The sequence below is a fragment of the Astatotilapia calliptera genome, chromosome 2 (assembly GCF_900246225.1).
Source record: "Astatotilapia calliptera chromosome 2, fAstCal1.2, whole genome shotgun sequence".
Taxonomy (NCBI): Eukaryota; Metazoa; Chordata; class Actinopteri; order Cichliformes; family Cichlidae; genus Astatotilapia; species Astatotilapia calliptera.
This window is the reverse complement of record NC_039303.1, coordinates 26,847,362-26,873,785: the sequence shown is the minus strand read 5'-3', so window position 1 is coordinate 26,873,785 and position 26,424 is coordinate 26,847,362. Positions and strand designations below refer to the sequence as shown.

Here is a 26,424-nt window from a genome sequence, read left to right as displayed (position 1 = left end):
ACATAGCTGTGTTGCTAGCGATCACATAGCACATCATTAAATACCAGCTAGCCCAACTTCAGTAACCCTATAAACGTCACTGCTGTTTAGTTTCCTGTCTTCATTTATGTTGGAAGTGATAGCAGAGCTGTACGTTTGATTTTTTTCAGAAATCTCTCAGTCTCTCAGTCAGAACATGCTAGCGAAACTAGCGAGCTAGCTTCCGCTAGCTTCCTGCTAACTTCTAACTCCGTTAAATGTAATAAATTTTGTTTTCATGGATGCCTGGAAGTTAAACTTCATAGTTACACCTGGTAAAGCAGCAATGCTGATCGTTTTATTAAAGATGAAAGAATTTAGACAGTTTTTAACTCTCAGTGATGCTGCAGTGTTCGTTTGACCTGAAGGTTATGGAGTTTAGGACCCAGATTACTCCCAGATTTAAGAGCATCTTAGTCCGACAATAACGACGGCCGCTTGCATGTTCTGCAAAAAAATGTGCTTTGTCGTGTATCTGACGGACAAACACCAAACCAGTTCCACATCACTGAAGTTGCACCATTTTTACAAACCAATTCTGGTTCATTTGTTTCACTCAACAATCGGCCATGTGCGTATGAAAACAAAGCCACTGCGCATGCGCGTTTTACTCATATTCTATCGCGATATTTCATTTTCCTATCGTTGCCTAACATTATACTGGTATTACCGTGAACGGTATAATATGGCCCAGCCCTAGTCACAGGCATGGACAATATTGCACATACTGTAGTTTCTTTCACCATGTTGAGTCATCATTGAAGCTATATGGGTCATTTCATATCAACTGACTAAATCTGGAAAAAAATCCCAGCCTGAAAAATTCCCAGGGTGATCATGAACTCAAATTTGCTACATAAAGTGAAGGTCGGAGATATTTGGCCAAAAAAAATATGATTTACATAATTTAAGTAGCTCTGTAGATATAGCTGGTTGAAAATGCCCCCAACTTAGATAGATAGATAGATAGATAGATATTTTGTGTCTATCTATCTATCTATCTATCTATCTATCTATATATATATATATACACACATTTAAAAAATAAAAAATATTTATATGAAAAAATATCTATTTTATGAGTAAACTTATAACAATATAGAGGTAAAATGTTGCAGTTTCTTTAATAAGAAGCGTGCCCCCCCCCCTTCTAACATTTGAAAGGAAATTGGAGATGGTCAGGCTGAAAGCATTTCTCTGTGCGCCCCAGGGTGGCTGTGGCTACAATGTAGCTGCCATCACCAGTGTGTGAATGTGTGTGTGAATGGGTGGATGACTGGATATGTAAAGCACTTTTGGGTCCTTAGGGACTAGTAAAGCGCTGTATAAATACAGGCCATTTACCATTTGGTCATTTGACATATGTTTAAAGAGTGAGTTATTTAAACCTCACGCTTTGTTTTTCTAATATTACATCAAGATCTGAGATGTGCTATACGTTTGCCTGACCTATCTAATATCACTGCAAACTCTTTGACTTCCCCTGGAAATTTACATTCCATAAAATTTTTGGTAAGCTGCCTTTTTTGGCATACCTTCCTGGTTTTCTATTATAGTTCCAGTTCAGTGAAATGAAGAACAGCTACGTTTTTCCATTTACTAATTATAGTTTTCTACAGAGACCATAAACACAAGTCTATATTTTATATAAGGCTCGTTACTTGCTTTTGTACCACAACCACTATGCATATGGCCTGTGTGTCAGTAAACAAGAGCGGGGGACTCACTTGTCTCTGATTATTGTCTGTAATTCACGGATCTGGTCATTCAGAGGAAGCAGCTTAAGCTGGGGTCCCAGGTTGTCCTGGCTGTCAGGCTGTGTTGTGGCATCACTTGGTTCGGAGTTGGATACTACTGCAGGCACGCTGCTGTTACTGTTTGCAAACCGAACTTGCTTCATTGGATGCTCCTGGCCACTGCTCACATTGTTCAGCTGCTGATTGTGGCATGGCATCCTGAGTAAAAGCAAGAGATATCTATGCTAAAGTCAGCTAGCTTCTTTCCGCCGCGCCACACACGTACTAACGGTGTGTCACAAGGAACACAACGTGCTCTGCCGTTAGCTTCAACTCTTAAACTTCGAGTAGCTACTGCACAGACACCCGCGTTAGGACTTCACTCGCAGATGTACAGACACCGAAACAGGTCGTGTTAAAAACAATTCCTTGCCAAAACGCAGCGATTAGAAAACCTGCTTGCCTGCTAGCTTTGACACGACGTTAAAGAAGGCCGGATATGACGTACCCGGCGTGTTGACTAACTGCCCTCCTTCCTCATACAACATGGCGCTGATGTTGGCACCGCTGAAATGCGGCATTCACTTTCAAAAACGAAAACTAGCGCTTCTCATTCGGCAGACGAGCTCGTATCATGTATGGAATAAAAGTCGTAATGAGCCGGGGGCTGGCCATGCACGCCAAAGCACATATCCGGTGAGTGAGGACGGGGCTGGTCAGAGAGGACACGGTGCTTTTAGCCACCAGGCAAGGGCAGAGAAAAAGTCTTTCTAAGTAACTTTCAGGAATGATACCTAGATAGATGATTTGTTTTCTGGTTTGTTAGAGAAACAGGCGGTTGTCATCTGTTAAAAGAGCCGTTTGGGTTTGCTTTAAGTAGCTGGCTAAGTAGCTAACCCTGCATTAACTTAACGACTTAGGTTACTCATGTTATGTCATAACGTCGTTATTAGTTTTGAATGTATGTCAGCTGAACGGAAAGCACGTCAAAGTCAAACAGGCTTCTTAAAAATACAGTTCAATATGTGTGTGTGTGTGTGTGCGCGTGCAAAGTCTGACGCCTGTCAAAGGTCCCAGTCACGTGTTATCGGTCTTTACTGAAAACTTAGATAAGACCGTCCCACCCTGTCAAACCTAGGGTAACTGTCATGTCACGTAAACGCGCTGTCATAAATTATTTGGCACATTTACTGTTTTTAGAAGTTATTCATTCTTAGCTCCAACTCTTCCAAGTTGTCACATTCCCATTTAATGTGTCTGACACTAGAACGGTTCACTCTCACCTCATGTTAAGTATGCCGTTCATCTGTCATCTTCACATGGCAGGTCAAAACAGATAAGAGGGATGTTTACAGTCGTGCTGTGTCTTATAGGAAATGAAAGTATCAAACATGTTAACCTATTTCACTCATAGTCACTGGAGTCTTATTACAGGGTAGGTTTACGCTCAGTTTGATCTTAAATGAACCATACAGATGCTGTGTTTTTAAGCACTCAGGTCCTGCTTGATCCATTACTGTGCTTCAGTGTGGTATATCCTGTTCTCGGTGTTTCAAAACGTTTACCAAACCTTTATTTAAAAACCAGTTTAGGCAACTTCTCTTCTGTTTGTTTGGTTTGCATAACCTTTGAACTCCGACTATGAATGCTTAAAAAATTTGCTGAAATCACACAATGAATTAAATATTTAGTACTTATTTGTTTAAATGATGTGAGCGTAGTGGTTTACCCATTTGCCTAAAGAGGTAAAAAATCCTCCATTTGATTCTGGGAGGAATCGAATATAGAAGGGAAGTGCATCGGGAGTAAAAACTGTGACAAATCAAACATGCACAGCTGCTCTTTGTTTTACATGATGTGAATTTTGGGTTATTAAATTTTACTTGCTTTTATTTACTGCTTTACACTTTCTCTCTGTGTGGTAAACATGATTATTGAAACATTTAGGAACATTGGTAAAATCAGTGCTCTTGTGTGTTTCAGTCAAGTTCACCTCCACACCTACGAACGGCAACATGGAGCACCAACAGGAGCGAAAAAAGTCATCAGATTTTGGAAGCTGCAAAAGTAAGTGTGTATTAAGAAATAATCACATATTGGCGTCCTGTTATTCAAATTAATTAATATAGGGTAACAGTGAATTCCCCTTCCACAGCACTTACAGGTGACAGACAAACGGACATGTTGGCACGGAAATGCAGGCGGGGGACTAAGCGCAGACCCAAAAAATGTGGTGAGTACGGTACCGTGTTTTAATGATTACTTAGTGAAACTTTTCATGCTTGGATGACATGAAACCTTTAATTTTTTTTGTTTGAAAATGCTGACCATTGTTATTCTTAAGATGACAAAACTAAACAGTGTCATATCTGTGAATCAGTTTGGTGTTACGCAGCCTTAAAGCTGATTTAAACTGCTGCATTGAATCTACGCTGTAGTTACATCATAATTGCAAATCCCTCTGAAACCTTATGCCGTAATCTAATGTACACCTACCTGGAAATGTAACCGCATGTTGCGTTGACACAGACTGTCTTATTGCTGGTCAAATGAGTTTTCTCTGTCAAATTGGGTTAGGGGGCTGAACTCTTAAACTCTTAATGGCTTCATTGCCTAATGGGCGAAACGCTAAAATAAGACTCCTGAGAATTTCACATATGTTATGTGACTTGAATAAAAGAGACATTCGTTTTACAAGAACTTGGGTTAGGTATTAATATTAACTCCACATTGAAGAGTTTAACTGAAAGCTGAGTTACATTTAATATTTCCAGATAAAACGAGTAACTGTAACGAAGTTGGGCCTTACAGAAACTTCAGTAGTGCATTAAACTGTTCATTTTAATCCTCCCTCAGCAGTGTCACACATTGCTGATTGTATTTGATTAAAAGCAGGTGCTGGGCGCACTTTCACTGTAATTTGTTAGGAGGTGCTGCCATACAGCAGCGTCGTAACATGGTGCCACCATATTGAGTGGATTAGAGGAATTAGTGCATATTCTCCGGCCTGTGGAGAGTCCCTGTGGCAGATGTGTGTTGGAGCGTGGGTAAACAGCTATGCTGGCACCAGTGGGCTCTCGGCCTCAGCTGGGATGACAGCCCAGGTATCTCGTGGGACTTGTAGTGTCAGACTGGATCCCCAAGTCCACCTGGAGACTCTGCTGTCATCGTGGCTGCCATATCTCCTTGGGGACTCCTGCTGACATTTGATGTTCTACGTGCGTGCCCAGAGAGCCATCTTTAGGTTACTGGGATTGTCAACACTGAATGCTAAATGTATGGTGTTTGCCTTTATTGCCCAGTGAGGCACATTAGACTGTTAACATAGCAGTTATCCCACATATTTTACAAGGTGTTCTATTGAATAAATAAAGTTTGCTGCTGTGTCTTTTACACAGCTGAAGGAGGTGAATTCAGCTCAAATCCTGTCTGCGATGCTGTCTTACGTGTGGCCGAAGGATAGACCCGACCTGCGAGCCCGTGTTGCACTCTCTCTGGGCCTGCTCGCTGGATCCAAGGTAAGCTTAATTTCTCTTTTATTTATTTTTATACATATCATATAAAGAGAATTTAATTAGTTTGACTGGTGATTAGCCACATTACTTGGACTTACCTAACAACAACTGATATTTTTATCACATTACTTCTGCTTTATGCTTTGTGGATTTGTTCCACCCTGAAGAAGAAGGTTAGCTAACAGCTAATGCCCTCCCTTGTGACATTAGGAGCCAGATATTCTTAGATGAAAGCAAGATACTTTGACAAAATAAATTCAGCTGATTGTAGACAGAGTTGTTAACTAGCACAAAACCCCTGCAGTCTTCACTCATCATATATTCCCACAGCTTCAGAGTCATTCTTGCATGTTGCTGCTCATTTTAATTTGTTACTGTTTTCAAAAGAGATGCATTTTAGAGAATTGGTAATTGGAAATGAGGATTATTAATTTCTCCCCTGGTAGATGTTTTAGGCAAGGACATCATCAGTATGTTAAGAAACAATTCGGTAAATCATGTACGTGGCTTTTCACAGTGAAACACAGTGACGAAGAGAGGTTATAATCCAAGGTTACCACTGGCTTCAGTTAAATCCACCATTATTAGTTATAACAGTCATCATAAAAATGTGTATTATATTTTACCAAAAAAAAAAAAGATTAATCGAATTTGCAAATAATTTCAGCTCTGTTTAATTAAAAATGCTAAAGACAAGAAATCAGTTTTAAAAAGTGAGGAAATTGTGTTTGTTTTGTTATGCATGCATGTGTCTTTTTTCAATATAATGTATAAAAACATGGGCAAAAACTTGAATGAATGCTAAAAATAATTCACACAAATACTAATTTGGCTTTTTGACAACAGTTCAAGCAAGAAGTTTAAAAAAAAATTTTTTTTCTCAATATATAAAATCCAAAATATTTGATATTAAAATATTAACAGAACCTGGGGAAATCTGTGTGCAAAACCAGTGTTGAAAAGCCCTTTGTTTTTAAACCAATGTTATTGGTGTTACAGCAATGCTTGAACATTCTGATTGGCCTGGAGCGTTATGGCATCAGGTTAAGAGGGGTTACCAGTTACACTGTAGATTTCCTGCTGATTTCAGGCTTAAGAGAGGGCACAAGGGTAAACGTGCCATATCCACACTTTCTTTTTGAAAAGTTATGCTGTCATTAAACTAAAAAACGTTCACAGATTTCCAGAAAAATTGAATTTTTGAAATTCAGTACGTGCAAAAATGTAAGATCTGTGAAGCAAGTGTCATGAAAAAATGCCAGTGTCAAGCCAAGTCATTTGAATAGGTCTAACAAACTCTGTGTTAGGAAATGCTTGGTTTTATTATTTGCCACCAGCTTTTTTTTTTTTTGGCACTGTTGTTGTAGGATGAGACTGAAGTGAAAAGCCTGATAATGTGGATGTGAAGTGCTCTGAAGCCCAACAGATGAAATTGGGGTGTTCAGTATTGCATTCAGGACCTGCTTCATTCATTTTTAATGAAAACAAACCCCAACAAATAAACATTTACAACATGTAATTCTTGCAAGGGTGGCGTCAATTAGTCATTAATTATACCAGCATGTCATTACTTTGCAGAAAGTTGACCTGTAGCTTCACTTTTGTATACAGTGATTTTGCACATCCATTCATTTGCTTAACTGCTTATCCAGTTCAGGGTCATCGGGTCGAGCCTGTACAGCCTATCGCAGATGTCGTGCGACAAGGGGCAGGGTACACACTGAACAGGTCCTCAGTTTATTGCAGGAAATTATGCTTTTTTGTGTAAATTTGATGTATCGTCACTGTTTATATATCTTATTGCTTTTGGTTTTCTGTCATCCAGGAAGCAATTCAATTAATGAGTGTTAGGATTTCAAAAAAATTGTATCATTTTTGGCACACAAACAGCTGTACTGGTAGTTTTTTAGGATGAAGTTTTGCTTTGATCAGCTTGTTTTCTTAACTTTTTGAGAATTTACTACAGTGATGCTGTGTTACGAGATACAAGTGACTCTGTAGTTGTGTACTAAAAGCTACTTTCAGCTACTCACAAGGGGTCGCCACAGCAGGTAGCGCTACTGAAACACAAATTAAGCATATTAAAACGCTAATCTTTTTGACATATATATATTTATTTATTTTAAGAAAAAAAAATGTTCTTGCTTAATCAATTAACCTCTCAGCTCTGACCACCCTGTGTTTAAACATCATGAGTACTCACGATGGGTGATCACCTTTTGGTAAAGATCCCATGTGAAACTAAAACAGTCATGCATTTAAAACAGCGTCTTATGAAATAATTAATGGCATGCACCAATCATCGCGTGATGCATTCCCTCTTCATTTGTTGATGGTCTCTAATTTACACCCTGGAAAACAATCAGAAATTCACAGCTCCTCAATAACCGTGTCCTGCTGCCACTCAGCATGGCTCCCTCTAGTGTGTGCTAAAGAGGAGAGAGCTCATACATGCAATCCAATCTTCTCCTCCCTTTTTCCTGCTTGGCTGGAGTTAACCTTGATTTCTGCAGTATGTCTGTTTGAACTAAAAGCACCAGCAGTGTGGATGCAATTTTTAAATCAGCAGAATAATTATGCGGTTAAAGTGCATCACACCTCTGCAAGGGACATTATCGGTGACATTTTCATTTCAAATAAATGATTATATACTAGCTCTTGTTTTTGTTGCCCTCAAAGAAAGCCTTCTCTTTCTGCATGCCTTGCTATAAGCTTAAGCTAATTCTTTGTAGCCCGAAGCCTTTCTCCGCTACTTGACACAGCATCTCTATTATGGGATGACATACTGCGAGGTACAGATTGACATAGTGTCAATTTAATCTCCAGCATTGCTCGTTAATGGATTTGAAGAGCGCATCCAACCTTATCATGTATTAGTGGTAAAATTGAGGACATGTTTTGGCCCTGTGATAATAGGCTCAGGCTATTTTTGTGTCATGTTCTGTTGTCTTGGTAGCAAAGTGGCAGATATTGTTTTTCCTTGAGGGACTCAGAGGACTTCTATTGTCTGAGCATAATACCCAAGAGTATTAAGCAGGAACCCTAGAGATGTAGCTTTTGCACTTTAAATGGGCCATTATTAGGTGTCCTTCATACATCAGAGGTGGCACAGGTTTATTTCACATATGCTGGTCATATTTTATTAAATTTATACCCCACAGAATTCGATGGGGTAAAGGAACATAAAGTAACCCCCGTGTTAGAGGTTGAGATGTTCAAATGAAATGGTTTTTAAAAATGAAAATGCTTTGCTCTGTGATGCCGTGTTTTCTGTCTGTCCTAATGCGCAGCGGACCGCCCAGCCTGAGTCACACAGCTGTCCCTGTGCTTTTAATTAGCCCTAATAACCATTTCAATTCCATTAGCAGGAAGCACCAGCCTCCTCTCCAGCACCAGCACAGCCAGTCACAATGAAAACATATGCATGCATGCACACTACCCAGCATACCATACCATGCATACACATAACTGAATGCACCTGAATGGTAATCTTGGTTTTTACTTTGTAACAGTGGAGTTTTACTTTCTAGACCTGTGAGGTTTGCACACACAGAGACACCACAGAAAGCCAGAAAAAGAAGACTCTGGACACATATGTCAGTTTAATAGGCTATTTGAAACTGTTTCCTCCTCTGAGTGTTTTGTCCCTCTCTCTCTCCCTTCCCAGATCACCAATGTGATGGTGCCCTTCATGTTTAAGTATGCAGTGGACGAGCTTAACCAGATGTCGGGACACATGCTGAACCTAAATGACGCGCCAAGCACTGTGGCTACCATGGCAACGGCCGTGCTGATTGGCTGTAAGTCCCAGACTTGTATTGCACTGGCAGGTGCCGCGCTCATCAGATGGGACTGTGGGACTGCCTATTATCTACAGGCTGACCTTTCTCATCACATTCATATCAATGCCACGGCACAACCTCTGCTACTCGCTCACATTATTTACATTATGAGCTTCGTTCTGTGTCTTGAGTTCCTTTTAATCCTCACGACCCTCTCGTGAGTGCTGAGGACGATCATGTATGATACCTGTGAGCTCTCAAGGCAAACAGAGGTGAATAGATTTATAAAGCAGTGGAGAAGAAATTGCAATGTCCTTTGAAAGTGGTTAGGTAGTTATTTTTTTCGTGCTGTGGCGAGGCCAGGGTTGCTTCTTTCACTTCTTTTTTTGGGGTCACCTTTTTCTTCTCTTTGTCTAAATGCTTCTGTGAGTACAAGAAAAAAGTCAGGAGTGAGATGTGAATGTGACGTGCCTTCCTGATTAGCGTAGGATTTCTGGGAACTGCTGCTGGAAAGCAGTATAAAATGAATAAACATGACAATACTAACAACCACTGTAAGTCACTGTGGCCTTCACTAAGATCAGCTTGTAAGCGCTGTATGCTAGCCCTGTAGCCACTTGTTCTAATAAGCCCACTTAGGTCTTATACACTAATACTACAGTTGAAGCACATGACGGGGGCTCAAGATGAGATGAATTGGGGTGACAAAGAAAAATGAATGAGGAAAGAAAATGAGGATGCTGTTACAAAAGGGAGATTTCATTTTTTTAAGATTCTTCTTTGTGACACAGAGGACACAGTGCTTGTAGGTTGCAGTGTCTGGTGTAATTTGGCTGAAAAGGGTGCACCGTGCTCATCCTACCTTGTCAGATGTGGACACATTGTTCATTAGATGAGCATTTCTATTTAACGCCACATTACAGCCCCACGAAGAGCGGCAGACAGAGCGATTATTGCCCTGACTTTGGTCTCAGCAGATGTGCCATGTATTCACACAACTCAGTGAAATCACCACAGGAAGACCACATGTCATTCAAACACAGACTAATATCAATTTGTGACAGTCATGCTAGCCATCTGCTTGTAAAACAATTTATGAGCAGTGTGAGAGCTCAGATGAACTGACTTTTCTTTTTAGTATTTAATTGGAGTTGCTATCGGACTGAACAGCTCAGTTTTCTTGCTGTATATTAATGATCCTTTGAAAAAAAAATCTTATTATTGGATAATTTCTTTAACATAAAGACATGCTTGCTTCCACTTCTCTCCTTCACTGAAAGTCTAGACGCTGCATTCAAATTAAGCCTGTTTATTGACAACTTGATCACACCTTAACATTTCATTCTTATAAAACCTTGTCTCTGTTGCTCTGTTCTGTCGGTATACACGCTCAATGCCTTGCTGAACACTCGGATACCCTCCCTCCCTTCAGTCTGCAGTGAGCTGGCCCGCTATAGTAGTGAGGCTTCAGACAGCATTCTGCTTTGTAATTACAGAGGGGAGACTGCTGCTGTAGCATTGCAGGGCTTGCAGACCAGAGATGATGCGAAAGACTTGTCTTGCCACCTCATACGATCTGTCTCCTCAGAGTAGTCAATGAGCCTAAAACCTGTCTAGTCTTAAGTGCCTCAATGTGCTGCGTTCTGTTTAATAGGACAAGACAAGTGTGGGTCATATTCTTGTTTTGCTGCCTTTTAACAGTCTCCCGTGCTCAGGATGGCAATAGTTTCTCACTTTCTGCAGTTTAAACCTCCCTGCTTTTCACAGCAGGTGTCCTAAACTCTCCATCTCCTCCGCTATCCCAGATGGTGCCTCACGGGCTTGTGCAGCCTTCTTCAACGAGCTGAGGAACACCGTGTTCGGCAAGGTGGCCCAGAGCTCCATCCGACGCATAGCAAAGAACGTCTTCCTGCACTTGCACAATCTGGATCTGGGTTTCCATCTCAGCCGACAGACAGGGGCGCTGTCCAAGGCCATCGACCGCGGCACGCGGGGGATCTCTTTTGTCTTGAGCGCACTTGTCTTCAATCTCGGTCCCACGGTCTTTGAGATGGCCCTCGTCAGTGCCATTTTGGTGAGTTATAGGTGTAAATGAAGACACAAACTACCACACAGCGTGCTTATGCATTCTTTTTCAGCTTTTACTTCTTATTGGTGTTGCTGTTTCAGTGATTGATGTTAACATCACCTTGCCACTCCTCATAGCCGATTTCCCGGAAATTAATTTCACAGATACTATCTCATTTACATTTTAAATGGAATATGAATCCCTGTGAACTTTTGGTGGGCCCATTAGTGCTAATGATGAAACCTAAAGCTTTCTTGCATCTTAATGTCCTCCTGTGGAGTGTGCCCTAAACAGATGCCCCTTCTTCCACTGAAAGATGGGCTCATCTTTTAGTTCGTGCTATTACTCCACTGTGGATGATCAGATTGCCTGTAACAAGTGCAGACTCCACTGGCCAAATAGCTAAAGCGTCATCATGAGTACTTCTTGTCTTTTCCTATTCATTTGTAACCATTGCTTTCACAGTGGAATGATCAAAAACAATACCCTCTGAAAGTACCGTGTGACGCTAATAGATTGGTCTGATGTGGTCTCTTGACTTTTATCACAGTGCTGTTGAATTACAGCATGTAAAAGATGCTTCTTCCTGCCTGTGCTTTTCTCCTCTGCAGTATTACAAGTGTGGCGGACAGTTTGCAGCAGTGGCCTTGGGTACCTTATCAGCGTATACCATTTTCACAATTCTCGTCACACAGTGGAGGTAGGATTGATGTTTTTTCTGCTTTTTTTCTGTGTCTGCCTGTTGTTCAGATTTGTAATCGCTTCAAAGAGATTCGGTTAACATTTCTGTGGCTCTCTGCATTGTAAAAATGCTCACTTTGAAATCCACAAATCAGCCACGATTAAAGCCATCGACAAATTACATAAGATTGATTACAATGCAGTGTTCTGCTGTGAGACCTTGGGTCCTAGCATCGATGTGGTTGTTTCTTAGAAAAGTCTCAACCACTTACAGAATGTTTTTGAAATTGGATGAATATGTTAAAAAATGTTTCTTGGTACCAGAAACTTTTTGATTTCCAATTACAACCAGTTTGTCAGACAATGTTTATCTATTTGCAAACAAAGTCTGCACAAATTCAGTTGGTTAAAAGGACTCTGACTACAAAGTGGTAATCAAAGACCAGAGCACACAACTGGAATATTTTGTGGCTACACTGAAAGCTATGAAATATTAGCTCTTTGCTCCAAGAGGCTAAGCCATCAAACGATAGTCGATGGTTTCCCAAATTGCCTAAATTTTGCCACCAGCCAAGTACAGCCTCCTTGTCAGCACCTCTGTCTGATAGTAACGGCCTCACATTGTCCACCCATGTTGGATAAACTGCTCATTAACTGCTAGAACATGACAAAGAGCCTCTTTTTAAAACTTCTCAGAGCCCAGTCTGTTCGAATGCTCATGAGATGTATTAAAACAAGCCTGATCCGTGGCAACACCAACCCATTACACATAAGGATTCGCCAGAATTTGCACCAAACTCCCGTTTTCTATCATTTTTGATAGGAAAAAAAAAAATCCAGTCACTGTTTTGATTTTCAGTTTGTCGATAATGAAATGCATGTAATAGCATTTCATTTTCAAAAGCAACTTCATCGTGGCAATAATGAGTAGACCAAATTTACAAGCTGTGCATTACTCACATTAAGGACTGGAATTACCAGTCACACTGAAGCTATTATTTCAAAGTAGGAAGATTTCTCCCAGGGAAGAGAGTCAGCAAGACTCTACTCTATTAAGAAAGAACTCCTGTGAACATTTAATTGATACTGTTGCATGTAAATTACTTAACCAAATAAATTTCAAATATTTACTTCAATGGAGCTCCAACTGCCAGTGTCACAGTCCGGAAAGGTCCATGACCCGGGTTTTTGTACTGATGCAAGTGACTGCCATGTTGTTCATGTGTCTGTGCACACAGGACTCGTTTCAGAATAGAAATGAACAAAGCAGACAACGAAGCAGGCAATGCAGCTATTGACTCGCTGCTCAACTACGAGACTGTTAAGGTGAGTTTTAAATGCCCCACACACACACACCTGTACACACCTACCAAATCTGCTCCTTGAGGTGACTTTGACCAGGCACATCGATATTAACAAATGTGTATGTCACCATCTAAATATTTATATTATCTATTTGAGGTCTATAATACAGTGGCCCTGAGAGGCCAAACACCAGCAATAAGAAAAACGCTGCAAAAGCACTCAAACCTTGGCTTGGAGAATGGTTGTTATTATGTTAGACGAAATTTCAGGAAAATGATTTAAAGCATGCTTTTGTATATATGTATAAGGTCAGAATGTTTGTAAAACATGGATTAATTATTTCAGAATCATTTTTATCTGTCACAAAAACCTCAAATTATCCCAATTCATAGACTTGGAATTCTTTTGCATTTCTACTTGAATATATCAAAATATTTGATTAATTCTCTGTTGGTTATTCGATCAGCTATTTTCTTTTCAGCTCTAACACATTATAAAAGCATAATTTCCTGTGTTTTTACTTTTCTCATATTTCTTTGTCTTCATTTCTTCCTCTTAATTCTCTGCGGCACTCTTCTTCTCAGTATGAAATTGTCCACCATTTCTGTAAATGTCACTTCAGTAGCTACAAACAATGAGACATTTATCACCGGACACTCAGGACTATTTTCACGGTTTAGTCAATGGCCCAAATTGTGTCCCAATTATAGTTTTGGACTGAAAGGTATCTGCCACTGGGGGCTTTAAAAATATAATAGAAATGTCATCTGAAGTCCTGGGTGGTTTATGAGTGAGAAAGAGTCTCACCTGCCTGATGTGATCAGTAAAGATTACTGTAAACTTTTCTCAAGGTCACATTACCTTAAAACTCTATCTCGTTCAGTTTTAAATCTCTTTTTAGGCAATCTTTTAGTACACAGCACAAACACAAACATAATCAGTGTCGCGTTTCATTGCTTCGTTGGCCGTTGCAGATATATTTTGGATACCATGTTATTTTCTTTGCCGTATTATTTTGCGTCCTGTTTCTCTTAACGTTTTGTTCTGTGTTATTTTGTGTCATCTGTGTCAATGCGGCCGGATTTAGCATCACTCTGAGCTGTGAGTGTGCATATGTAATTAGATCTCCGCCCACTCAGAAATCCGTTCCACTTTCACAAAGGGCTGGATGAGAACCTGAATACGGCTCCTTGCACTGCTTCGGTTTGTCCTCCATGCGCTACTTTCTAGTCTCGCTTATTTGGTGCATTTCCTTATATGCAAATCAGTGGCAGGTCTGTGTCCGCACAGCACCACTGCCGTTAGCTAGAGAAGCAAATCGCCCACTTAACCAGAGCAGAGAAACAATGATGCAAGCTAAACAAACAGCCGTGCAGCAACAATATTAGGTAATTGGCAGCAGAGTTGAGGAGGATTGTTATGATTATATTGTTGTTTTATGTGCCGAATTTAAGAGATGTGCAGGAGAGTGCTGGTGGCTGAGGCGCTTTCTTTTTTCCCCCCCTTTAAACGATAGCTGTATGTCTTAATCAGAATTAGTGCTGCTTGTGTGGTGTAACACTTAAAAGAGCTATGTGCACTCCGTTAGTAATCTAGGTGTCTGTGTAAGCTGCTACAGATGTAAACACAGAGGATGATGACAATGTCGGTGATGAAAAAGCTGCAGCAATTCTTGTTTAACTTGCACGGGATGTTTAGGCTTTTCTCTCTCTTTTTTTTCTTGTTCCAGTTGTCGAATAGTTGTAACATTTGTTGTGATTCTGCTATTACTGTTTTACTGCCAAATCTTCACCATGCAAAGATAAGGCAGCTGTATTGCTTTCCACATCCTTTAAAATCTAACGGGAGCAGATTAAGAGACAGAGACATGAAAAAGTGCTTTAGAGGCCAACTGAGACCCAGACTATGCCCAGAGCGGTCACAGAGAACAAATGCAGCCTCGAGGCAGGCTGCGCAAAAGTGTCTATCTGGCCGACACGGCTCTCCATGCTTCCTTAACCTTTAACCATTACCATATTTGAGTCTCTCCCTCTTTCACTCTCGACTTACTCTTTCATTCCTTTTGTGAATGTTCTCATTGTCTCCGTGGCCTGTGCTCTGTGTCTTAATACTTCTCATCTCTGCTGCAGTATTTCAATAATGAAAAGTACGAAGCTGAAAGGTATGATGGATTCCTGAAGATCTATGAGTCATCCTCTTTAAAAACCACGTCCACACTCGCCATGCTCAACTTTGGTCAGAGTGCCATCTTCAGCGTCGGCCTCACCGCCATCATGCTGCTCGCTAGCAAGGGCATTGCAGCAGGTGAGTGTGGAGCTTGGAAAGGTGATACGTAAATGTCTGTTGTGGGCTTCCGATTTCTTTTGAGCCATAAATTGAATTGGATCCATGTGTAAAGGTAAAAAAAAACCCAAAAAACTTGCTAGACTGACTTGAGCTGAATATAACTCTTCATGCCAATGATTTGTGGTAAGAACACAATGGAAATAGGGTTTAGACATAAATAAGTTTAAACATCTCAAAACAAAATCAAATGGACCGATGAAACTGGAAAAGAAAAGTAAACTCTGCCTGAACTGCATAATAGAAACTAAATGAGAACAAAACACAGCAAGCATGAAAAAGTGGCATGAATAGGATATAAAATAGCTTTGATGCAGAAATTGAAATCACAGGGGGTGGAGATGGTTTGTCTACTTTCTCAGCTTGAAAGAAAGAGAAGGAGGAAAAAAAGGTTTGGCTGTTATTTATTTTTTTGGATCTTGCATCCAAAGACGCATACATGATACAGTAGAGCGAGAGCATGTGCATCGCTGTAAGCTGTTCTGTTGCTTTTCTATAGGTACGATGACGGTGGGAGACCTGGTCATGGTGAACGGGCTGCTCTTTCAGCTCTCCCTCCCTTTAAACTTCCTGGGTACAGTGTACAGAGAGACCAGACAGGCCCTTATAGACATGAACACTCTTTTCACTCTGCTCAACGTCAACACCAAGATAAAGGTAACTTATCGGCCTGTCACGCGCTTCTTCACATTTATTTTTTCTCCTCCTGACGGTAGAGAACGGAATAGGTGAATCAGAGCAGAATAAATGAATCTCCACAGAGTTGAATCTTAAAAATTGAAGATAAAGGCAAGTCCAAAATGTGATGAAGCCTGTTACCCATCCATTTTCTCCAGCAGATTTTAAAAAAAGAAGCGAGCGGTAAAAGATTTTAACAGCAGACTGAGTTTCTCTTATTGCTGCATGACTAACCTATGCACGTGTTGTAAAAAAAATGATAGGTTGCAGTCAAACATAGTAATTACGTGCTTCATGTGACTCAGGTGCTTCCTCGTCTATTGCCACTTGTAGTGCATGACATTGCTCGCTGCATTAATGCGATCAGTTTGGGGATATCATGGGAATTTCTTGTGGATCTATCGGCTGCTTACTTAGTGATTTATTCAGTGTTTTTTTAATTAGAGCATCCATAATTTAGTCTGAGTTTTGTAGTATATTAAAAGCTTTCTTTAAACCCCCTCCAAAAAAACTAGGCCTTGTTTGCCTTGTTTTTATAGTTAATTTCACTCCAGTGTTTCAGTTAATTTGTTGTGTTGCAATTATCTGTTGGACTATACAAATGATAAACTTGTTAACTTGCCTAATATTTGTGTTGTGTTCCAGCGCAATTATTGATTATGACTAGTGGTAGCAAAACAGACAGAAACAAAGGAGTGTCAGTGGGGAGAAATGAAAGGTCAAACTGCACTTAAGTGAATGGCTTTCTGTTAAAATTGCTACACTCATATAATTTTGGTCATTAGTGATTACTGAGTGCGCTTTCAAAGCACGGTATTGGTCTGTCTCATCCTGTGGTTACAGGAGAGGTTGAAGAAGCTGGCAGCCTCTTAAAGTAAATTTTTTGCCTTGTTAATGTTTTTTTTGTTGTTAACAAAAGCCACTTCTGCCTGCAGTGCAGCTTTCTCAGTGTCTCCTTTATTGTTCCCCTGCCAGCTGAGGGTGCAAATAACAATTCTATCAGTACTTCCTGAAAAATGACTAAAATAATGAAATAATTGTGGGATTAATCTACCACCAGTGCACAATTTCATCCTATAGAAATTAGGAACGTTTAGACAGATCCTGCTCTTTAAATTATAAAATGCCCAACATTTGTACAATTTCTAATCTGCAAACCTCATATTTATTTGATTTTCTTATTTCATGGGATGTTTCATTGTATGGATCGTTTTCCTTTCTTTGTTTTAGACAGCCTATGTTGCGTCAGAAGAGTGCACTTAAGTGCAAATGGGCACCTCCTTCCTAACAATACAAAGGCCATTCTCATCTGCAGCCTGTAATTACAGTCAGAGAAATGAATCTGTCCAGTTACTTTTCTCTCATCAGTAATATTCCTCTCCATTGTAATTCCCAGTGGAATGGCGCTGCCCAGCAGGCCATTACTGTCTGAGTATGTGGGGGTTTTGTTGGGGTCTTTTTTTGGTAACACACTGGCCAATTATGTAGATGTAAAAAAAAATTAAAAGTCTCCCTCTCTTGAAGCTGCAACACTAAATAAAAGACAAATTATTTTGGCTTTTTTCCCATGTCGCAGGGTGTGAAATTATCATCTGTTTATACTAATGGACTGAGAGTTATTTGTATTAATTGACTGAGGTGGATAGTGTGTGATTATGTTGCTATTAGGTGGTATAGACATTGAGCAGAACATGCTTTTACTCTGAAGCTAAGGACAGCGTTTTATTCACTGCTGACCTTGGCTGCATCGCCGCACTGTGACTGAGCTCAGTATGTACCGAAAGTTTTCACGCCTATTGATCCTTCAATCACTGTGAAGGGCAGCGTGTGAAGATTCATACGGCCTTTTTGAAACGACCTCTCAAATTTGCTGTGAATGTCTCGCTTTATGCAGTCCATGTAGGGTCCGTGCTCCAGCAGTATGCCTCTTTACAAGGTGTTGGAGTAATGTTGCATCATGTTAAGCCTTCTCTGCCAGTGGCTGTTCTGGATCCTTCCTTCTTTTTCCATTTTGCCTGTCTTAACCCTCTGATGGTGCGCTCTAGGAGAAGGATCTCGCCCCACCATTAACCATCACACCACAGGAGGCCACCATCCGCTTTGAGGATGTCTATTTTGAATACCTGGAGGGCCAGAAAGTCCTAAACGGAGTGTCCTTCGAAGTACCTGCTGGGAAGAAGGTGGCTATAGTTGGCGGCAGCGGGTCGGGGTAGGTAACCTTTCCGAGATCTGCGCTGTACGTTAAACCTTTAACCCAGCCCGTGTCATCTTATTTGCATGTCTTAGACAGTCTTATCACATATCATCAGTAGAGTGGGGGGTGTAGCTCCCCCAGCTCACAGACAGAAGGATGCTGACGATTGGTTCCATGTCTGGTTGCAGGAAGAGCACCATTGTGCGGCTTTTGTTCCGCTTCTACGAGCCCCAGCGGGGGAACATCTACATAGCGGGGCAGAATATCCGAGACGTCAGCCTTGACAGCCTGAGGAAGCTTTTGGGGGTTGTTCCTCAGGTATGAGAAAATCCATCACAGAAATAAACAGAAATGAAAAAGTGTTTTTATCAGCCACACAGAGATTTTTATTTATTTTATTTTGTGTTTTTGGCGGGGGTGGGGTGGTGGGGTCTGAACCTTCTCCTCCTCAGAAGAAGCACATGGACCTTTTGTCCCTAAGTGGTAAAGGTAATAATATATTGTTAGTGATTAAGCACAACAAGGGGGCAGCAAAGAACAATGTAACATTAACCATTAACAATAGCATTCAGAAATGAGCTGAATTCAGTTTGGTTTTCACTGCAGTGAGCTCAGAGGCTGATCTGAACAGATGGTACATGCACATATTTTTGTCATTTGCTTCCTTCACGTTCTCCTTCTTTGTAACTGCAGTCTTCTGTTTCTTTCACTGCTGCAATTAAAAAAACCCAAAAAAAATAATCTCTGAAGCCTTATTTTTTTCTTAACTGTGTTTCTGTCAGGATGCCGTTCTGTTCCACAACACCATCTTCTACAACCTGCATTACGGGAAAATCAACGCCACGCCAGAGGAGGTCTATCAAGTAGCTCGTCTAGCAGGCCTCCATGACGCTATCCTCAGGATGCCCAATGGCTATGACACCCAGGTTGGGGAGCGGGGCCTCAAGCTGTCAGGTTAGCTGCATCATTATGCCTGCTGTTTAAGTACGCTCTTTCCATGCAAGCCACGGAAAAGCCTTGTTTTGCTTTTTTCTGGATGGTATACTACACTGGAAAAAAGAAAATCACACCCATTCTCTTAATAATTTGCGCGCTAATAGTTCCACATTATAATATAGTAGTTATACAGAAATCTAAGACTGGCTGTTTCTCTTGTTTGTTTGCTTTTTATTATTTTCACTGAGGAGTATCCACTGGTTCCATTCATTTATTTTAAAATCACACAAAAAAAGAATGATTCATGACAAATGGAATTTTCTAAGAAGAAAAAAAAATGGGCTTCTTATTTAGTTATTTATGTTCAAACAGCTAAAAGTCCAAAATCAAAACCATTGTTGAAACCATTTGTTGGAAAATGTTATAACAATACATGTTTTGAGCCCTATTTTGCTTAATCAGTTATCAACTACTTTTTGTTTATGTTATTTCACTGGATTGTAAATTGTATAACTTTATAAATGTTTAATTAATAGCGAAAAATTGATTTTTTTCTAAGATGAAAATATAAACGTAACACAGTTTAACTGACTATATACACTTAGAAGCCACATCATTAGGCACGCCTTGCTAGTACTAGCTTTGACCTCTTTTTTTGGTCTCAGAACTGCCTCATTTCTTCATGGGATGGATTCAGAAACATGCTGGAAACATTATTTTGGTCCATATTGACATGAAAAGATCTCACAGCTGCTAAAGATTTTTCAGCTGTGCATTCATGATTGGAATCTCTCGCTCTACCACATCTCAATGGTGCTCTGTTGCATTGAGATCTGGTGACTGCGAAGGCTGTTTAAGTGCAGTGGAATCACTGTCGCGTTCAAGAAACCAGTCTGGGATGATTTGAGCTTTGTGACATGGCACATGTTATCCTGCTGCAAGCAGCCATCATAGGATGGATACAATACGGATACAATAGGGATGGGTATCGTTTAGGTTTTATCCAACACCGGTGCCAAACCGGTACTTTTGAAACGGTGCCGGTGCTTAAATGGTGCTTAAACCGGTGCTTAAAGAATGGAGAACACAAAATCGGTCCAAAAACCTCTCATGTTCAGCTGTTTTTTTTGTAAAAAGATAACAATGTTAGCCTTTTCTGCAGCTATGGGGCATATATGGTATCCCTCTTGGCTGGAAGCAGTGCTTAAACAATGGAAAAAACGCAAACTTTATCCAAAAACCTCTCATGTTTAACTGTTTTCCACTTTTTCTTTGGTCATTTTAGCCTTTTTATCCAGGGTGAAGGGAGTATCTGCCATCAAACAAGAAGACAGCTGCATGTAGCTATGATGATGTTTGCTAGTTCACCTTACATGAATTAATGTAATAACGTGGTTAGCCTACTCAACGTAAATTACACACGAACAACATTAAGCTACTCACGCAGAGAAGAACGGCTGCTGCTGCATCAATATCCTCATCATTTCTGCTACACTGGCAGGGCTAGGGGCCAGGACTCTCCTCTACGTGTTTTTGGGGGATGTTGCTAACTCCGGGTCCGATAACAGGCACCACACCCGCAGCTCGGTGTGAGGTCTCACAGCAAGCTATCAAATACGGCGCATTTCTCGGCTTTTAAAAAAAACGCTATGCGTCGCCAGGTGTTTCATCGGATTTGAGGTGTTACCTCCTTTGACAGTATCATAGTATCAGCTTAAAGCACTTGTTACAGGCTGCTGAGTTTGCATATTTTGCTGTGAAGTACAGCCAGACTTTTGACCGCTTTGCCGTGGTCATTTTTAATCTGTAGCTCTGCTCTAAAAGAACGTACGTACCTGGCCCCGCCTACTAGCCTCAGAAACGTAAAATGATTGGCTAGAATCTAAAGTGTATCACAGCTCAGGAAAAAAAAGCACCGAAATAAAGCACCGAAATGTGCGCTGCTTTTCGGTCTGGTTACCGTTTATGTCAGATGGCACCGGATACCGGTACCCATCCCTAGTCAGCAACAGTACTCAGGTAGACTGGTGGCTTTAAACCATGCTGTGTTGGTATTAGCAGGCCCAAAATCTGCCACCATTTCACCCCATCACTAGCCTGAACTGTTGATACGAGTCAGGATTGTGCTGCTCTTCTCTTCGTTGCCTTCCTATCACCTCAGAGCAGTCTGACTATTCCCCTCTTATCTCTGGCATCAACATTTTCATCCAGAGAACACAGGATATTCTCTCTCGCTCTTTCTTTTTTAAGATCATTCTCTATAAACCGTACAGATGGTTATGTGGGAAAATTCTCAATATATCAGCAATTTGTGACCAGCCCATTTGACACCAACAGCCATGCCACGTTCACTGTAACGGCTGCTCAGTTTGAACTTCAGCAGGTCATCTTGACCGTGAAGTAGGGCAGAATAAAGAGATGAAGCAATAAGTTCTCATTGTTATTTAAGAGTTGCACATGTTGTAGCTTTTCTTTCAAATAAATTCTGTTGTCTTTGTTATCAAATTCAATGAAATGAGCACATTGTTAGAAACATTAGTTTCAGCATAGTATGTTTATATGAAAGTACCATGAATGAACCAGGAGCATTGTATCATATAGCTGCTGAGCTGACTTTCCTGACATGTCGCCTCTGAGCATGGCTTTTTGAAATAGTTTTAACTGTGATTAATCTCTCGCTGTACTGTCATTACTTCAACATTTTCTTCAATTTAGAGTCTGAACTTGTTTAATGGCATGTTGCCTTACAGTTAGTCACCCTCATTTGATCTACACATGACTGTGTAGTATTAGGTTCCTAGCATCACTGTGCAACTCATTTAGCCCACGTAAACACACATAGTGTGAGCATTTTCACTCAGCATTCAAGATGCAATTACTGGCAGCACAGATTTCTTTATGTGGAGTGACAGAGTGAGTGAGAGAATGGACAAAATAAAGACGTGACTAACTTCTCATTAATTTCACTGCGGCTGTACGTGACAGCTGCCTGTGAGTTTGCGAGAGGAGGAAGGGAGTGGGGGGGGGGGAACGAGGAAGGAGGCAGTCTGGGCTCTCAGACTCCTAACTTTCTTCATTTCTGTTCTCCACTGCCAGCAGTATTTACTCTCCCCGAACACCGCTCGCTTTCAAGTGGCCGCACACGGCTCATATGTAATAAAGGCAAAGTCAGGCACAGCGGGAGAAATCTTTGCGTCCTGCTGATTTTTCTTCACAATTAAATCAGGTCTGGTTTTTTTTCCTTTCTTTTTTTTTTCTTCTTCCTTTTCTTACCAGACTGAAACGTGTAGCATTGGTATAGTCTAGGTGTTGGCCCTCAGTTTGAGGTAATTATCTAGCGAGAAGGGTCAGACAGAGACTTGCAGTAACGCGTATTTCAAAGGTTTTGGCATTCGCCTTGCTATTTATGACGTCTGGTTTGTTCCAGGAGGGGAGAAGCAACGGGTCGCAATCGCACGGGCGATACTAAAGAATCCGCCCATCCTCCTGTATGACGAAGCAACCTCCTCCCTGGACTCCATCACTGAAGAGGTCAGTCTGACAGTGACAGACACTAGCACCAATTTCTAATATACCCACAAATGCCCGCTCCCGGCTGCACGCACACATTAGCATGTCTGCATACACATTTAACAGAACAAACACCCACTCAGTCACCTGCTGTAGGTACACAATAATTCAGCTCATTCCTGCGTCACATACCTGCTGCGACATACACCCGCTGCACACACACACACACACGCACGCATACCACCCCCATGTTCTCCCTTGCCACCTGCCACTGTTTTCTCCTACTTAATCTCCAGCTCAGCTTAAACCACACAGTCTTTGTAAATGTTACATTTAATGAGAAAGTTCAGCACGCCCTCACTGAACTTCAGGGAAAAGAGTGGGGCAGTAGACGTGGTTGTTAATTGAGTTTTTTATTTCCTCTCTCTCTTGCTTCTCGTCATGATGGTGTTTTTAAATTATCATATGTAAACACTGCAAAGAAAAAAGCATATGGAGGTGGATGTTGCTGAGCAACATTGTGTTGACTTAGCTTCTCTTTCAAATCAAAGTTTGCGAGTACATTTCATATATTTCCTGTCATTCATGCTCTCTTTTTTCCCCCCCTCCTCCCTTTCTTTTCAGACCTTTGTTATTGCAAACTTGGAAATATTTTCCTTTGGATTACGGGGGTACTCTTGTAAAGCTTAACAGTGTAGTAATGTTATTTGTCCTTGTGTGCATCCAGAACATCCTGACTTCAATGAAGGAGATGGTGAAGGACAGGACGTCTGTGTTTATCGCCCACAGGCTTTCCACCATCGTAGACGCAGATGAGATTATAGTGCTCAATGAGGTGAGAACTCAGCCATTTATTTTTTTTACTTGATCTCATTCTGCCCTGATTAACATCTTCAGGTGTAATGCAATTTCATACGACTGCTGAGTGTGCCCAAGTATAAACACACAGTGTGTTAATTGCCAGTCCAATTAGACGATTTTACATTGAAGGATGATGACCCGCACTGCGTGACCCCCAGTGCACCGCTTGTGCCAGCAACTAGAAATAAGTTAGCAAGTCGTCTGTCTCTCTCCTTTCTTTTTCTTTTTTTTTTTTTTGGCACTCATTTATTTACCTTTCTTGAATGTACGTGATAAAAACATGCTTTGTTTAGCTTCTCTCATTAATTTCAACAACAACAGGACACTGTTGGTAGAAGTGAATGTATTATTTTCTCCATAAGGGCTCATTAAACCAGTCAGACTCAACTGGGTGTTTTGGTCAGATGGCGTGTCTTGTTTGTCTCGGTGACTAATAATGTATGGGCCAGCTTCCCAGACACTGATGAGGCCCTATCCACGACTAAACATGTCTTTCCGCGGCGCTCGCCATACAAATGGCTTTATGCGGTTTTTCGGTCAGATGCGTTTAAGTCAGGGTGGAGGTGAGCAGCGATACTTGGTGTGCTTTGCTATTGTGTGCTGCATTACAGAGCTGTCCCAGCTGCTTGGGCTCGGAGACGTTGCAGAGCACAACACAGTGAAGTCAGTTATTATCTGGAAAGAAAGAGTTCAAATAAAATGTAACACAGGTGAAGTGACATTTTCCGCCAGCGCTCGAGTCAGATGGGATAAAATGAGAAGAGGCTCTCTTTGAACTGCGGCGAGTTGAGCCTGTGCCGTTCGTGTTTCCCGAGTCAGATGGCGGGGATCAGAGGGTCGTGGCGAGGAGGCATGTTTGCGTGTGATGTCGCCACGGCGTTTGCTAGTGTCACCAGCAGAGGACTGCCTGGGGTGCTCATTAAAATAACGAGCGGAAGCAGTCACATGTTCATCCTGGGTGCACTAAAGATGATGCCAACACCTCTGCATGCTCATGGGCGGTGGGGGGAGGGGGGTGCTTTCATTTGTGTGTGACTGTGTGGGAGGGCTGTGTGGCATGTGTGTGGATTTGCGTGCGTGTCTGCGTGTTTTGCAAGAGGAATGCAACAGTTGTTGGGGAGGCGGCAGGGATTCTTATTGGAGGGGGGGGGGTGTCTGCAGAGAGAGTGGCCGTGAAGAGATGCTAGCTATGATTCTGTGTTAACAGCCCTTTTTATTGTCCTGTGAAACCCCCCACCCCACCATTTAGACTTTATTTTTTCCATATAATTTGGTTTCCTTTTCTCTGCTTAGGGTAAAGTGGCGGAGCGAGGCACCCACCAGGCTCTGCTCAGCACCGCTGGCAGCCTATACGGAAACCTCTGGAACGCTCAGAACAGCAGAATCCTGAACAGCAGGAAGAACTCGGCCGAGCCGCGGGCCGAGCGGCTGTCCCAGAAGGAGGAGGAGAGGAAGAAATTGCAGGAGGAGATCCTCAACAGTGTGAAAGGCTGTGGGAACTGCTCCTGTTGAGAGAAGCTGCCACCCACCATGTTTGTTCATCCCTCACAGATGGCCTACACTGGAATCCCTGGTCTGCGTGCTATTGGGCAGGCGGGTACATCCCCCACTACCCCACTACCCACTCCAGCCAAAACCCTGTTATTATGACTATCTCTCCTCCTCTCCATGGAAATAAAGGCCAGCGCTCGCCAAAATGGAGGAGGAGGAGCAGGAACAGGGAGCAAGAGTGTTTAGCACTGGCTGATGTCCAGAGAGAGAGAGAGAGAGAGCTTATATGCCAGTTGTCTCAGCTGAAGCAAAGCATAAGAGACCTTGTATATCACATACGTGCGTGCAAGACATCTGTTAGTCAACATGGTTGCCCCCTCCTCCTCATTTTTTTTTTTTGACATCAGGTTTATTGACATCTTCCTCTGCTCTGGAAACAGATGAGCGTACATGTAATGACTTTCATATGCCTTGATAATGATGCAGTTTGTATTGATATGATTTTTAAAAACAATTCTTTACAAAAGGAATGAAACTTAGGTTTGGTTTTTATATATAAAGGGTGTATACGTGCAGCAGGCTGTGCTGCAGTATGTTTGCCCGTCATGTTGTTCTCGACATTTATTCTGAAAATGTGAAGATGTGCAGATGATCTGATCCCAGTAGAAGGTGATATATGTATATTTTTTATCTTGTTTGCACGAGTTATTTTGTGCAAACAAGTTCATTATCCTGTTCACACAATTATACGATAAAACTGACTTGTGGAACGTCAAGGCCTTTGTACATCATTTAGATGGCGGCACTCAAAAAAACACTGAACAGCTCCCCCGTGAACTGCTCGTATGTCACGGTCACTTTCATGTAAGCATAACACTGAGACTAAGAGGAAGGAACTCTAATAAATCATGGACGGGTCTCACTACAATTTGAGCTTCATTTACAGGTAACATCTTAAAAGCATTTTTTTAACCATCATATCCCTTAGCCTTGGTTGACAAGCCTCTTCTGATGCAGTTATTTGGGAAGATTGATATTTTTTGAGTGTATGACCAAAGTAAAGACTCTTTCCGTGTGAAGGTTACGTGTAGATTTGGAAAGACGGACAGTGCACACACACCCTCTCTTTCGGAGGGTTGCTTTAGTTACGAAGCATTTTTTTGTTTGGACCATTGCTATAATTTATCTAAAAATGAAGAAATTTATCACTGGGTGTCTTTCACACTCTGCTTCATAGTGCTTTGGACTATGTTGGTGTGTTGGTACAATTCAGATTAATAAATGTTGGCTTTTCTCTAAATAACAA

General features: G+C 41.3%; 2 protein-coding genes across 4 annotated transcripts in view; one reads left to right on the top strand and one right to left on the bottom strand.

The window, feature by feature from the left end:
• Positions 1-3,057, bottom strand: part of uprt (uracil phosphoribosyltransferase (FUR1) homolog (S. cerevisiae)) — a 10,016-nt gene extending 6,959 nt beyond the window's left edge. The window contains exons 1-2 of one of the 3 annotated variants that reach the window (XM_026191069.1): positions 3,038-3,057; positions 1,746-1,973 (exon numbers count right to left, since the gene is read on the bottom strand). In XM_026191069.1, coding sequence (XP_026046854.1) covers positions 1,746-1,973; positions 3,038-3,042 — 233 coding nt within the window. In that variant the 5' untranslated portion in view covers positions 3,043-3,057. Of the gene's footprint in view, positions 1-1,745; positions 1,974-2,217; positions 2,281-3,037 lie in introns of those variants that run through there. The other 2 variants (XM_026191087.1, XM_026191078.1) reach the window with 2 other exon arrangements.
• On the top strand, positions 2,264-26,424 carry abcb7 (ATP-binding cassette, sub-family B (MDR/TAP), member 7). The gene is made up of 16 exons (XM_026191048.1): positions 2,264-2,450; positions 3,738-3,821; positions 3,910-3,987; positions 5,153-5,272; positions 8,937-9,069; positions 10,857-11,125; positions 11,731-11,819; positions 13,039-13,126; positions 15,235-15,409; positions 15,948-16,105; positions 18,172-18,335; positions 18,509-18,638; positions 19,103-19,274; positions 22,684-22,787; positions 23,494-23,601; positions 24,921-26,424. The coding sequence occupies exons 1-16, from the start codon at positions 2,301-2,303 to the stop codon at positions 25,137-25,139; spliced, it is 2,241 nt and encodes a 746-aa protein (XP_026046833.1). The 5' UTR covers positions 2,264-2,300; the 3' UTR covers positions 25,140-26,424.